Here is a 13,767-nt window from a genome sequence, read left to right as displayed (position 1 = left end):
TTTTCGCTTGGGCAGCGGTCGTCCTTCTCTCCTGGATCGGTTGGAGCTTTCTTTTGGCATCTTCCCAGCTTTGACAAAAGTCCAGCTGAGATAACCACATTTACTCAGGGCCTTCTTGATGTTCTTCTGCCTCCCTGGCTGCTGTGTCAGTGGGGATGGTGTTGGCTCTGTGTTGTAGCGTCCTGATGACACCCAGTTTGTGCTCCAGTGGATGATGACAGTCAAACCTTAGATACTGATCTGTATGTGTAGATTTATGGTACACGTCAGCTTTTAGATGTCCCCCATTCCTGATGGAAATCTCACAGTCTAAGAAGGCTAACCTGCCACTTTTCATATCCTCCCTGGTGAATTTGATGTGTCGGTCCACCGACTTAATGTGATCCGTGAGTTGTGGTACGCCCTGAGATTGGATTTTCACCCAGGTGTCATCCACATACCTGAACCAATGGCTTGGTGGTGTTCCAGGGTAGCATAGCAAAGCCCTCTTTTCCATTTCTTCCATGTACAAATTGGCCACGATGGGTGAAACTGGGCAGCCCATGGCACACCCATGTTCCTGCCTGTAGAACTGACCCTTGTTTGTGAAATAGGTGGAATGAAGGCACAGTTCCAAAAGCAAACACACTTGGTCGATGCTGAGAGCGGTCCTGTTGCTGAGGTTGAGGTCAGGTTGTTTATGTATCTTCAGTAAACCATACAGAGTTGGTGTAGGTTCCCCTTGGTATAGCCTGTGGTATGAGGTCAGGGGCTCATAAGCATTTTCGTCACTGAGCAGGGACAAAATATTCTCATGATAGTCTTTCTGCTTTAGCAAAACTGTGCACCTACCCTGGTGGAAAGATGTTAATGTTGTTGCCATTCCCCAACTCTCTGTGAATGGTACTCATGACCATTGATCAGTGGTTGTTGATCAATGGTCATGAGAATGTGCATAATTAAGATTAAGGAGCTGACCTCCCGGCCCATTGTTCCTTCAGTGGTGCTGGTTTCAGTCATTAAGCAAATGTCCTGTTTATAAGGTTGAAACCTGCAGTCAGCTGAGACTGAAGACGTCACCTGGATGATGAAACGTTTCTCTGACTGAAAACGCTACGTCCAGATGAACAGAATCAACTTACCTGAATGATTGAGCATGCATCAAAATCTCTTAAAGTGGTTTTTATTTACAAGTTTAGGGCTAAATTGCACTCTGCTGCTCTTTAGAACTCAGCACCAGAAAAATAACCAAACATGCAAAAAGAAACCTGATTTTACCAAAAACAGTCTCCATTTCTTTGGTTTGACTCACTGTGGAAAATGTGCTTCTAATAGAGGAAGTGAAGACTACAAAACAGGCAGAAGAATCTGTGGCACATGCAGCCAGCAGCTGTGGTTTCCTGACCCTGCGTGTTTGATGAAAAGAGGTCATCTGACTTCATGTTACAGTCACTAACTGGGCATGAGGCCTCAATTTATTATGACAGTCCAGATTACATGGTGGACGTTACTAATGCATTACTCCAGAATAAACTGCAGAAGGTCTGGAAGCTCTAAAATAAAATAAACTTGTGATATTCATTATAAGCCAATAATATCTCTTCCTGGCTCCAATCACAGACTGCTCTCAGATGAAACCTGTAATACAAGAGAAGAAGAGTGAACTGATCCTCTCACCTAAAACAAGCAGTCAGACAGTGAGAGCATCCAAGAGTGTTTATTAGAGCTGCTATCAATGAATCGATGAAAAAGATCAGTGAAGGATTTCAGTGACTCACAGAGGAGCAGATGCAGTCTTCATGTTGTCGGGATGATGACTGACAGCAGAGCGACATCATCACCTTCACTACTTCCCTCTTAACATCATCAGCTCGGCACGCTGCTTCTGCAGAGTGAGGCTGAGCTGCTGAACTGAATGAGTGATTTTCACAGCAACACAGAGGAAACTTTTTCTTTTATAGTTACTGAACGAGATGTGCAGTTCTCTCTTTGCCTTTCCACAGACAACTGAATAAATATTGTTATTTAAAACTCTAACATGCAAAGAAAGAATACAAACTACAATATTTGTTAATCCTAAACTAATATATCATCACTGTTAGAGGTGGAAGGGTAATACTTGATCTTGACTAAAATATAATTAATAACTACTAATATTCTAAATACTGTTACTCTTACACTGTGTTACCAGTACATCACTCCTGTTCTTTTCTAATGATAATAATAATATTGTTTATTGCTGAATTGAAGTTAGCTATTGTTATTATAAAGTTAACTGTTGCTAGCATCTGTATTTTCTTGCAGATACTAACCACAGTTACCTTTATAGTGACGGCTGCTGTTGGGGGAAGTATTTTAAACCTGTCCTCTTGGTTTTATCAGCAGTACAAAGTTGAATTAGCCATATTATATAAATAACCAGCATTGGTTGTTATGTTTTCATTAGAAAGTGTTACCTGCTCAGCTTCTGTCTGTCACTGAATAGACTCACATTTCACCACCAGCCTTTCATGTAGTCTGCAAATAACAGTGTGTGGGCCCCCTGGTGGGCTGTGAAGCTGCTGCTGGTAGACAGTAATAAAACATAATTTATTATTATTATGATTACTATTATGTTCTGTATTCACATTTATCATATGTGGAAGTATACGAGGAAACAAAGATAATATTTCACTTTAGTCTGACGTGATGATTAAAATTTAAACTGGTCCTGACTCACGTTTCTTTTCTCTTTATTTGCTTTGTTTCTCTTGTCGTCGTCTTTACTGGCTAGACGTACGTGAACAGTCCCTTCCTCCCTCTGAACAAGTGTTTCCTCTTCCTGAATGAAAAAATTGAAGGTGTGTTCGTTTAAGGTGAGGAGCAGGTGGATTATGTCTGTGGATTTGCTGCTGATTCCCTCAGGCAGAAGACGACTGAAGGAAAAGTTTTAGCTATTTGCTGTTTTTACAGAAAGATGAAGACCCTGTTGGTGTTTGTGATCCTCCTGCACGGTAAGAAAATCTGCCTTTGTTCTCACGATCCAAGCTCCATTAATGTCACACTTGCAGAGACACACAGAGACACACACAGTCAGACAGGTTTGTGTGCATTCATAAACAAGGTGAGGTCTCAACTGCCACATGCTGTTGCAGTCGAGATCATCCGAGCCAGCATAACTTTATCTTAAATGTCTTCTCTCACTGAAGCAGTGAGACAAAAACGGTCTCTATCTGTTCTGTTATCAGCTCGAGTCCCTCTAAGCTGATGCACTTGGCGGTTTTCATCTAGCCACCATGACAGTGTAACTGGTCTCACGGGTTTTGTGACAGTTGTGAAACAGCAGCCACTTTGGTCATGTCTCAGGAATAATGTCCTTACTTATCTAAACTAATAAAAAAAACACTGAATCAACATGATTTCATGAAATCAGCCGCTGTGCATCACAGGAACTGCTGCATTGTGTCTGTGGTATCTACTTCAGCCTGTAATAAGTTTCCTGCTGTCATAATAAAGTGTGGGAATGATTTCAGGTTTAAACTCTTCCTGTCCTCACAGTTTCCCAGCATGCCTCAAGTGTGAAGGTGCAGGAGGGAGCAGAGTTTGTCCTGCTGCCGTGTAAGTTTCTCAGTGTTAATGTGAAAGAATGCGCAGCTGTGTGGAGCCGGTCCGACCTCAACCCACCCACAGTTCACCTGCGTGAACCGGAAGGTGATAACCTTCAGAACCAAAACCAGCATTACAGCGGGCGAACGTCCATGAATACTGATGCTCTGGAAACTGGAAACCTCAGCCTCACTCTGAAAAATCTTCAACTGTCTGATAGTGGCAACTACACCTGCACCGCCCGCAAGTCTGGTATTGAACAGGGTCAGGCAACAGTGCAGCTGCAGGTCCAGAGGGCCACAGGTGGAGGTCAGTGCAAACAAATGAAAAATCATGTGCAGCGTTAGAGATTCTGCAGCATTATTTTAACATCACACAATTTTCCTGTTTTTGTTCACATTTTTGTTGTTAGGTCGCAGCAGGGTCACAGTTCTCCTGGTTTTCTTGAATTTGGCTGCTTTCTTAATTGTGGGTGGAGGCATGTACTTCAGACACTATTTTGTGAAAGGTAAGTGATTTGTCACATGTGTGATGTGGTCAAATTTCCAATTTTAAATAATGGTGGTTAGTGATCTTGACCTCAGATTTATCCAGCCATGTTCTTAAGGGAACCAGCAACCTGAGAAAATGTACAATTTTAATAAAGGTTTGAATTCGATGGCAGTAACAATTTTCCAAAAAGTTGCAGCAACAAAAAGCGAAAAATGAAACATCTGTATAATTATTTAACTAACATTTAACTGAATTAGGCTAATTGGCAACAGGTCAATAACATTGTTGAGTATTAAGAGAGGCAGAGTTACCCGAAGTAAAGATGTTCAGAGTTTGCAAAAACAACTACAAAATAATTGCAATGTTTCTTGGGACAGAATTCTGAAAACTATAAATATCTCATCATTTATGGCACATAACATCGCCAAAGGTTTCAGAGAATCAGGAGCAATGTCTGTGCACAGCAACAAGGCTGAAAATCAGTCCTGGGTACCTGCGATCCTTGTGCCCTCAGGCAGTTCATGAGCTTTGAAACGTTTACAGATATTACTGCAACACAACTTGACTATGCCATGCACACATGCAGGTTAAAGCTGTATCATGCAAAGAAAACAGTGCATGTGAACATGATCCAGAGACACTGCTATTCTTCTTTGGGGCAAATGTCAGTAAAAAGTCGAAAACTGTTCTGTGGTCAGACGGATTAAATTTTAGGATTGTTGGGACCACATGGACACTGCATCCTCAAAAGGAGGCATCTGACTTGTTATTAGAGCTCACTTACAAAACCTGATCTCTGATGGTATGTAATAGTGCTTCCACATCTGGAAAGGTTCTCAAAGGTATTTACAGGTTATACAACAACAAATGCTCCAATTGATACGATGTCTTCTTAAGTGAAGGCCTTACATATCTCAGTAACATCATACTAAACAGCGTCTGATAAAATAGCAGGGAAGAGTTCAAGTCCTGAACTGGTCTGCTTGCAGTTCAAAGCTTTTGCCAGCTTAGAACATCTGGAGCATCATGAAACAAGCATCACTCATTTTAAGTTTACTGTTTGTATTTTCAGAGAAATTCTGCTTTTATTGTTGTTATTCAAGGCCATGGGCAGTGGGGGGTACTGGGAGTTGTGCTTTACCCTGTCATAAAAAGGCAGACACAGCAGCACAACTTGCCAAAAAAACCCAAAAAACTCTTGAAGACATTTAAACACTTGATCTTCTGTCCTGTTTCCAGCTATCTAAGAATGCTGTGATTTTGGAAGCTGTAATACATAAGTAGAAATACCGAATAATGTTTTTTTTCTTTCAGTCGTCCATTAAAGCATCATCAGAAATGGTCTCAATGGAAGGGCAGCTGTCAGGTAGCCATTCTTGATACAGAAGAACTGAACTCGCTGCCAGTGCAGTAAAAGCATTTCTGGATTTTTCTTTTTTTAAATCACAATGTCCTTCAAAAGTCCTGGAGAACTACTCCTGAACACTGCAAAAAGCTGCCTAACACAGTTCAGACTGTGCTAAAGAATAAAGGTGGTCATGTAAAAATGACAAAAATATCAAAAATGTCAAATATTGACCTTCAAGATCAAGACATTCAAGATCTTCTGTTTTTGCCTTAAATACTTTGCACATATTTAACTAAATCGCTCCACCGATTTCCCAAGATATGAAGACATGAGGGGCTTTTGTGTGGTGCTGTGTCACTTCCTAGGATGAATGATAAATGGAATACATATAAAGTCCAATGAGCTTCACCTATGATTCCAGTTACACCAGTACAAGCTGAATAACACCCCACAGAGAAGAGAAAAAATATGATTCCAACCTAAACCAACGGGCAGAGATACCATAATCACAAAATAATACAAATGTTTTCAGGAACAACACTAAAAATACACAGTAACTATTTAAATCACTCCCTGTTCCACTCAAGCAGACACATGCCAAAGGTTAATTCAATTCAATGCAATTCAATTTTATTTACACAGCACCAAATCACAACAACAGTCGCCTCAAGGCGCTTTATGTTGTACAGTAGATCGCACAATAATAGATACAGAGAAAAACCCAACAATCATATGACCCCCTATGAGCAGCACTTTGGCAACAGTGGGAAGGAAAAACTCCCTTTTAACAGGAAGAAACCTCCAGCAGAACCAGGCTCAGGGAGGGGCGGGGCCATCTGCTGTGATTGGTTGGGGTGAGAGAAGGAAGACAGGATAAAGACATGCTGTGGAAGAGAGACAGAGGTTAATAACAGATATGATTCAATGCAGAGAGGTCTGTTAATACATAGTGAGTGAGAAAAGTGACTGGAAAGGAAAAACTCAATGCATCATGGGAATCCCCCGGCAGCCTACATCTACTGCAGCATAACTAAGGGGGGATTCAGGGTCACCTGGTCCAGCCCTAACTATATGCTTTAGCAAAAAGGAAAGTTTTAAGCCTAATCTTGAAAGTAGAGATAGTGTCTGTCTCCTGAATCCAAACTGGAAGCTGGTTCCACAGAAGAGGGGCCTGAAAACTGAAGGCTCTCCCTCCCATTCTACTTTTAAATACTCTAGGAACAACAAGTAGGCCTGCAGAGTGAGAGCGGAGCGCTCTAATAGGGTGATATGGTACTACAAGGTCATTAAGATAAGATGGGGCCTGATTATTTAAGACCTTGTATGTGAGGAGCAGGATTTTGAATTCAATTCTGGATTTAACAGGAAGCCAATGAAGGGAAGCCAAAACAGGAGAAATATGCTCTCTCTTTCTAGTCCCTGTCAGGACTCTTGCTGCAGCATTTTGGATCAGCTGAAGGCTTTTCAGTGAGTTTTTTGGACATCCTGATAATAAAGAATTACAGTCGTCCAGCCTGGAAGTAATAAATGCATGAACTAGTTTTTCAGCGTCATGTTTTAGCATCTTAAAGACTTCCTGTGCAGCTGATGATGATGTTTGTTGTCCTCTCAGTCCCGCAGGTGAAGGTGGATTCAGGGGTGGAATCTGTTGAACTTCCCTTCATAACCACAGTTCACTCGCCTGATGACGCTACAGTGATGTGGACTGACAGCTTTAAAAGGATAGTCCATGTGCAGCAAAGTGACTCTGACCAGCCTCAACAACAACAACACTGGTTATATACACACAGAACCAAGATGAAGAGAAAACAGCTGACAGTTGCCAACCTCAGTCTGACTCTGAAGTACCCCACAGACAAAGACACGGACACCTACACCTGCACCGTCAGCAGCAGGGAGGGAAGCATCCTGCTAAAGAAGCAAGTGAAGCTGAAAGTCAAAGGTCAGAGCTGAAGATACAGATCAAAGGTTTACAGTATAGGAAAATGGTGAAGTTCGGTAACAAGAGCCTGTCATCAATAATGTGTCTGTGGTTACTATGGTGAACAGGGTTTAATGAGTGAGCTGCAGATACAGGAGGTCCCTACGTTTTTGGACACTTTGCCTGGGGTTTATGTGATTACACAGGGACCTCAAAGGGGCTTTTAAACAGCTTTGCGGTGCCTTAGCTCTTACAACACATTATTTTACAAGTACTCATTTAATAAAAGGCTGCGAGGAGAGGCTGGAGTTGAAGTTGACTGAGTTTGGGTGCAGAGCTTGCAGCTCTGAGATTACCACACTTGCGCAAGTAAAAACCGATCGAGGTCTGATTGTCTTGCTTTGTTCATCGGGATAAGTCTCGGAGCTAGCGAGGCCTGCGAGTGCAGACCTAACAACCACAACAGACGTTTCTTTAAGTTCATTTTGAGCACAAGCTGAGCATTCAGAGAGCAGATCGAGTGACCAACTGTCTGTGTAGTTGAATCATAGTCTAGTAACTTCTACAGTTTCTTTGAAAGATTCTAAGAAATAATATAAACCTTGAAAGATGAAAATAAAAACTTTACTCTGCAGAAACAAACAAAGGATTTGTACATTTGGCAAAAAAAGATTCTGGTAAAGAGTCCGCTCTGCTGCTGATTGGACAGACACCACTGTACTGTACTCTGTACTGTGGAGCAAAGGAACATATTTCAGAGTCGAATTGGTCAAAGATGTTTTCACTGAAAAGGTTTAACCTCACGCTGCTGCACTGGCTGTACAACTCATTGTGCTTTGTTGTCCTCTCAGTCCCCTGTGTAGAGGTGAAGGATGGGGTGGAGTCTGTCCAGCTGCCCTGCAAAACCAGACATCGCCTGCCTGAAGATGCTAAAGTGGAGTGGACTTGTATTTACATCCGAACCAGGAAGGTCCACGTGTATGAGAACGGCTCTGACCAGTTTAAAGAACAGGACCAGTTTTACAGAGAGCGAACGAAGATGAATGAAGACCTGCTGAAAACTGGAGACCTCAGTCTGACCCTGAAACACCCCACAGACTGGGATCACTACACCTACACCTGCACCGTCTACAGCAGGGAGGGAAACATCCTGCTGAAGAAACAAGTGGAGCTGAACGTCAGAGGTCAGTGCTGTAGATACAGGTCAGAGGTCATGTAGGAGTTTATTCTCTAAAAGCTTTTAGTTTGAATCTATTTTCAGTTCATTCAAATAAAATAAATTCTTTGATGTTTTGACTAAAAGCCAAGACTGTCAGGCGGAGCAACTGTGTGTTTAAATCATTGGTTCTTAACCTCGTTGGAGGCACCGAACCCACCAGTTTCATATGCGCACTGAACCCCTCTTTAGTGAAAAATAAAATATGATTTCTTTTTCATATTCAAGACATAGATATGTTTTTATTGGTGCACAAAATGACCCGTGCGTGAACATCACCTTGTTCAAAGAACAAAACCAACACAATGCACGAACTTACAGCAAATTACATACAAATGTACATACTGCGAATCAGTGTGACTTCTGCTGTTGCCTTTGAGAGACCAGTTCAGATGTGGCTTCACCTTGGCAAGTGCCACTCTCATGTCATTTTCACAGCAAAGTCTCTTCCTTTTCTTCGTTTTTATGTCCAGCATCCTTGACAGGGATTGCTCGCAAAGATATGTTGTAACAAATGGTATAAAAAAAATCCAGGGCTTTCTTAACAATAACTACATACTCGTCCATTTGTCGACACCAAAACGTTGAGAGTGTTGTTGTTCTGAAGAGTTGCTGTTGAACCTGGCTCTGCTGAACTTCAATGATTTCATCAAGGTATTCATCATCGACATCTGCTGTCTCAACTGCAAACGTGAACGGCTGTCTCACCCATGCTGGATATGACTCTCTTGTAGGAAAATATCTGTCGAGAGACTTTGCAAGCTCATCTAAATGTGTTGTAATTGTTTATTTCTCTTGATCCTAACTTCAAAATAAAAGCCTCTGGCATGATTTGAGTGGCAGGGAAACATCCTCATGAAGAAACAAATAAAGGTTCAGGTCAAAGGTAAGAAACCAAATAACAGCTTTGGTTATCAAGTAAGACTGACAGAGTATTTAAGGATCCCAACTTGTTTTATTTTTAACTCCACAGTCACATATTTGGTTCATAACATAGGTTTCAGCTGCTTTCAGTTCTCCTGTCACAAGCACTCACTACAGCAAACACCATTGCATGTTAGATTTAGGAGAGCTTTTTCTACAGCCTGAAGGTAGCCTATGCTTTACCTGATGGGTACAATGTTGGTGTTGCTGCTGCTCCTGCTACTGAGAGTGCTGGCGTCTGGGAAGTGGTTCTCAAAACTCTTGAACAGAGGCGATGGTTTACGACACCAACTCTCTGCCATCTATAATCCAGTTTTGAGATCCCTCCCCAGACGCCTTAACGCCCACTCACATCCTGGGCCATCTGACCTCAGGAAATCACATGATAAGGTGGGGCCAGGTTTCACAATGAGCTCACCCGAAACTCTGGCTGATTGTGAAACACACCCATTTTCACACCTTGGCTCAGGCGATTAGAGGATCATCAGGGGGTCCTTTTGTCCCTCTGTGGGGGGAAACTCCCCCTCGGTTTATATCTGGGACTCTCCACCATTTGACCTTAGAACTGAAGAAGCTTCTCTGCTGAGAGGTGAAACGTCTTCAAGTAACTTAAAGAAGTCCAGACGCTTTTCTTTCCAAGCTCCTTAGACTGAGTAGACAAATCTTGCCCCTGATTATTACCACCTGTATATTTTAAATTACATTTTGTTTGTAGTGTCAGTTCACAGTCGCTTCAATGAGTTTTATATTGTAAGGTTCAGTAAAGACCTCACTGACCTTGTTCTTTTTTTTTTTGTTTATTTGTTTATTTATAAGGAACCCCATTAGCTTCCACAACAGTGGTTGCTAGTCTTCCTGGGGCCCAAACCATCAAATACCACCAAATAAAATGTTACCCAATGAGTTGGATGCAAATTGTCCACTGTGGAGATTATTTTGACACCACATAATTTGGCTCTTAGATCCACAATAAGGTTTTACAATTCTGAAAATGTAAACATGTGAATATTAAAAATTATATAAAAAAGCAAAGAAACCCAAAACAAAACACTCAAACAAAATACACAATTTCCATTACAAGTGACATTACCCTCTACAATTTTTACAAATACATTAAAAACTGCCTAAATAGGCTTTTAGGTTATTTTTAAAATTATGAATAGAAGCCAATTCTCTAATTGCATAAGGCGACTTATTCCACTGAAAAGATGCTCTAAATATAACAGAGTTTTTCAAAAAGTTACTTTTAACACGAGGAATTACTAAATTGTGGTTAGTTGACAATCGTGTAGCATGATTATGTATTTCATCTGGATGCTGCAACTGAGCACAAAAAAAATATGGTGTGTTTACCAGTATTGCTTTCTTTAAAAATACAAGTAAGCCATAGTATAATTTAGCTTGTACAGAAAGCCAAGAAAGTTTATCGTGCATTTTATCAATACTTGTATAGTATGAACACCTTAACACTAATCTGGCCGCCCTATTTTGGACTAACTGAAGTCTGTTCAGATCTGTCTTATTAGCTGCAGAACAAATGATTGAGCAGTACTCTAGATGAGATAATACTAGTGCATTAATGACATCTTTCATAATTGAAGAAGTGATGTAAAAAGAGCATTTCCTAGCTATAGCTATGCCCTGTCCCATTTTCTTAATAACAGAGTTGATGTGCTGAGACCATGAAAGGTGGTGGTTTATGGTAACACCAAGTAATTTAATCTGGGTGACCTGTTCTAATGCCGATCCAGCTATGGAAAGATTTAGTTGTGGGCTGTTGACTAAGCGTACTCTACTTCCTATTAACATGGATTTGGATTTAGTCACGTTTATAATCATGTTGTTTTTACTTATCCAATCAAACACATTCAGCAAATCTAGTTGTAACACGCTTGTCAATTCAGAGTGGCTACTGGCTGAATAAAACATGGTGGAATCTTTCAGTGTGTCGGGTGGAGGTGGAGGAGGGGGCGGAGTCTGTCCAGCTGCCTTTCAATACCACAGGTAACCTGTCCAGTGCTGAAGTGGAGTGGTGGCGCTATGAACCTGAACCACCAATTACGGTCCACAAATATGAGCAGGGCTCTGACCAGCGAGACAAACAGCACCAGGTCTACAGAGAACGAACGAGGATGGAAGCAAACTCACAGATGACTGGAGACCTCAGTCTGACCCTGAAGAAACCCTCAGACAGAGACACGGGAAAATACATCTGTAGTGTCAAGGACAAGAGGATGAAGAGGAAGAAAACGGTGCTGCTGATAGTGACGAGTCAGTATGAGTGTGCATGTCAGAAAATATTTCTGTTTTTGTGGTTGAAAATCATTATTCAACCATTACCATTAACCAAATAAAAACCTGCCTTGTAGATTCACTTCTGTCTGTGCAGCTCATGATGTGGTTTTCCTTCAGACTGTCAGGTGGAGGTGGAGGAGGGGGCCAAATTTGTCCGGCTGCCCTTCAGAACCACAGAAAACCTGCCTGAAGATGCTGAAATAGTGTGGAGACATACTGAATTGGATCCATCACTGATCGTCCACGTGTATGAGAACGGCTCTGACCAGCCTCACAAACAGCACCAGGTTTACAGAGACCGAACGAAGATGAATGACGACCTGCTGAAAACTGGAGACCTCAGTCTGACCCTGAAACACCCCACAGAGAGTAACAGTGGAGAATACAGCTGTGATGTCAGCAGCAAAGAAAGAAGCATTTTAAGAGAGACCACAGTGCTATTAAAGGTCAAAGGTCAGTATGAAAATATAGGTTTTCTCTTTCTCTTACTTGTGGGGACCAACAGTCTCTTTTGGGAACACCCCTGGAGTTTGACTTGCATTTTTGAGGCTCAAAATGTGGGCAAGGTTAAAGTTAGGTTATGGTTAGATTTAGTCAATCTTTATAGATGGTTAGGGGAAACATTATGTCAAGTAGATGGCTCCACTAAGATATGTGTGTGTGTTTGTGTGTGTCTCTGACTGTGTTGTGTCTCCTCTGCAGGGAGAGTTCAGGTCCAGGATCAAACAGGGGACATCAGGAACAGAAGCAGCTCCATTGATCCGACTCCGCTGATGGCTGATCAATCAGTTTGATCTGAAGGCTTAGTATAGAATCAGCTGTTTGATCATAAACATGGATAAGCCTCCTCTTTCAGCTTATCACAAGGACACAGTAGGAAAGTGATTCTCAAACTGTGGTATGTGGGCGTCCTCTAGTAGTACAAGGGAAGCCTCCAAAGTTTTTTTAAGATTAAAAAATATAGCATGTTCTGACTGAGAAAATATAATAACGTGCTATGCGGTGGCGAGCAACACAGCTATGTTAGCATAACATAAACACAGTGAAGATGGAGGATGAATGAACTTTTTTCCATTCAATAAAAGTTAAGGTGAGGGTTCCTGATGGTGAGGGACAAATGCAATCGCATGGCAGGATGCTGTAAACGGACCAAACATCAGTCAGGAGAACAACTGAGATGATCGCTGGGAGCAGTAATTAAAACATGTGAAAAACACAACAGCGTTGATAAATGCAGAGTAGTTTGGCCCCAGAAGCAGGGTTTATCAGGTCATCACTTAAAGATTGGAAGTCCACTGCTGCACCACCTGCTGTGAATGTTTTAATGCAGTACAGTTATTATTATTGTTATTGTCACCTGTCACATCCTGTTTATGACAGTTAAAAAAAGTAACATTCATATAAGAAATAAAATCGTCTCATGTAAACTGTATGTGGTGTTAAATAGACAGTGTTGGGGAGTAACGGAGTACATGTACCAGCGTATTTAAAATACAAAATATGAGTAACTGTATTCAGTTACACTTACTGTTTAAAAAGGTGGTATTTAGAATACAGTTACTTTGCTGAAATAAATGGTCTTTTCCTGTTTCATGTGTGATACTATGCCCTCTGTATTTTTGGTAATTCCACGCCAGTGGAAACCCAAACAAAACACACATTACGAGGCTCTAATGCCTGTGTCTCTACTCTATTTGTGGCCCGCAAAATGACGTGAGGAAATATTTTTTTGAAATTATTGTTCAAAAAATGATTTAATATGAAGGCAACAGGCAGAGTGTTACAGGCATAGCTCTAAAGCATGCAGCCTGATGGGCAGTGTAGTCCGTGCTGCAGGGAGAATGGACCGCCATAACCATTATGTGTCTACGAGCGCGAGGAGGGAGAAAAAGGAAAAGCACGAGCTGTCACCCATCAGAAACAGGAGCTGGAAGCATGTAAATATAATAATAACCACTGCAGCCAAGAAGAGAGCCTGACGAGCCCAGCTGTAAGTAAGCTGTTAAG

General features: G+C 41.5%; 2 protein-coding genes and 1 long non-coding RNA gene across 3 annotated transcripts; 2 read left to right on the top strand and 1 right to left on the bottom strand.

Moving 5' to 3' along the window:
* Positions 1 to 1,202: 1,202 nt before the first annotated feature.
* Positions 1,203 to 2,537, bottom strand: LOC113017988 (uncharacterized). The gene is made up of 3 exons (XR_003271643.1): positions 2,436 to 2,537; positions 1,758 to 1,864; positions 1,203 to 1,617 (listed from the first exon to the last, which is right to left on the bottom strand). It is a non-coding gene; the product is annotated as an uncharacterized LOC113017988 (long non-coding RNA).
* A 253-nt stretch (positions 2,538 to 2,790) lies between these two features.
* Positions 2,791 to 9,264, top strand: LOC113017930 (uncharacterized). The gene is made up of 7 exons (XM_026161027.1): positions 2,791 to 2,972; positions 3,517 to 3,873; positions 3,977 to 4,072; positions 7,017 to 7,346; positions 8,177 to 8,486; positions 9,015 to 9,058; positions 9,149 to 9,264. The coding sequence occupies exons 1-7, from the start codon at positions 2,936 to 2,938 to the stop codon at positions 9,262 to 9,264; spliced, it is 1,290 nt and encodes a 429-aa protein (XP_026016812.1). The 5' UTR covers positions 2,791 to 2,935.
* Positions 9,265 to 10,788: 1,524 nt separating this feature from the next.
* On the top strand, positions 10,789 to 12,887 carry LOC113017979 (butyrophilin-like protein 10). Its single transcript, XM_026161062.1, has 3 exons — positions 10,789 to 11,736; positions 11,878 to 12,213; positions 12,463 to 12,887. The coding sequence occupies exons 1-3, from the start codon at positions 11,598 to 11,600 to the stop codon at positions 12,552 to 12,554; spliced, it is 567 nt and encodes a 188-aa protein (XP_026016847.1). The 5' UTR covers positions 10,789 to 11,597; the 3' UTR covers positions 12,555 to 12,887.
* The last annotated feature ends 880 nt before the right edge of the window (positions 12,888 to 13,767 follow it).

This window comes from Astatotilapia calliptera, unplaced genomic scaffold (genome assembly GCF_900246225.1).
Source record: "Astatotilapia calliptera unplaced genomic scaffold, fAstCal1.2 U_scaffold_3, whole genome shotgun sequence".
In the NCBI taxonomy this organism is placed as follows: domain Eukaryota; kingdom Metazoa; phylum Chordata; class Actinopteri; order Cichliformes; family Cichlidae; genus Astatotilapia; species Astatotilapia calliptera.
This window is presented reverse-complemented; position numbering and strand designations above follow the sequence as displayed.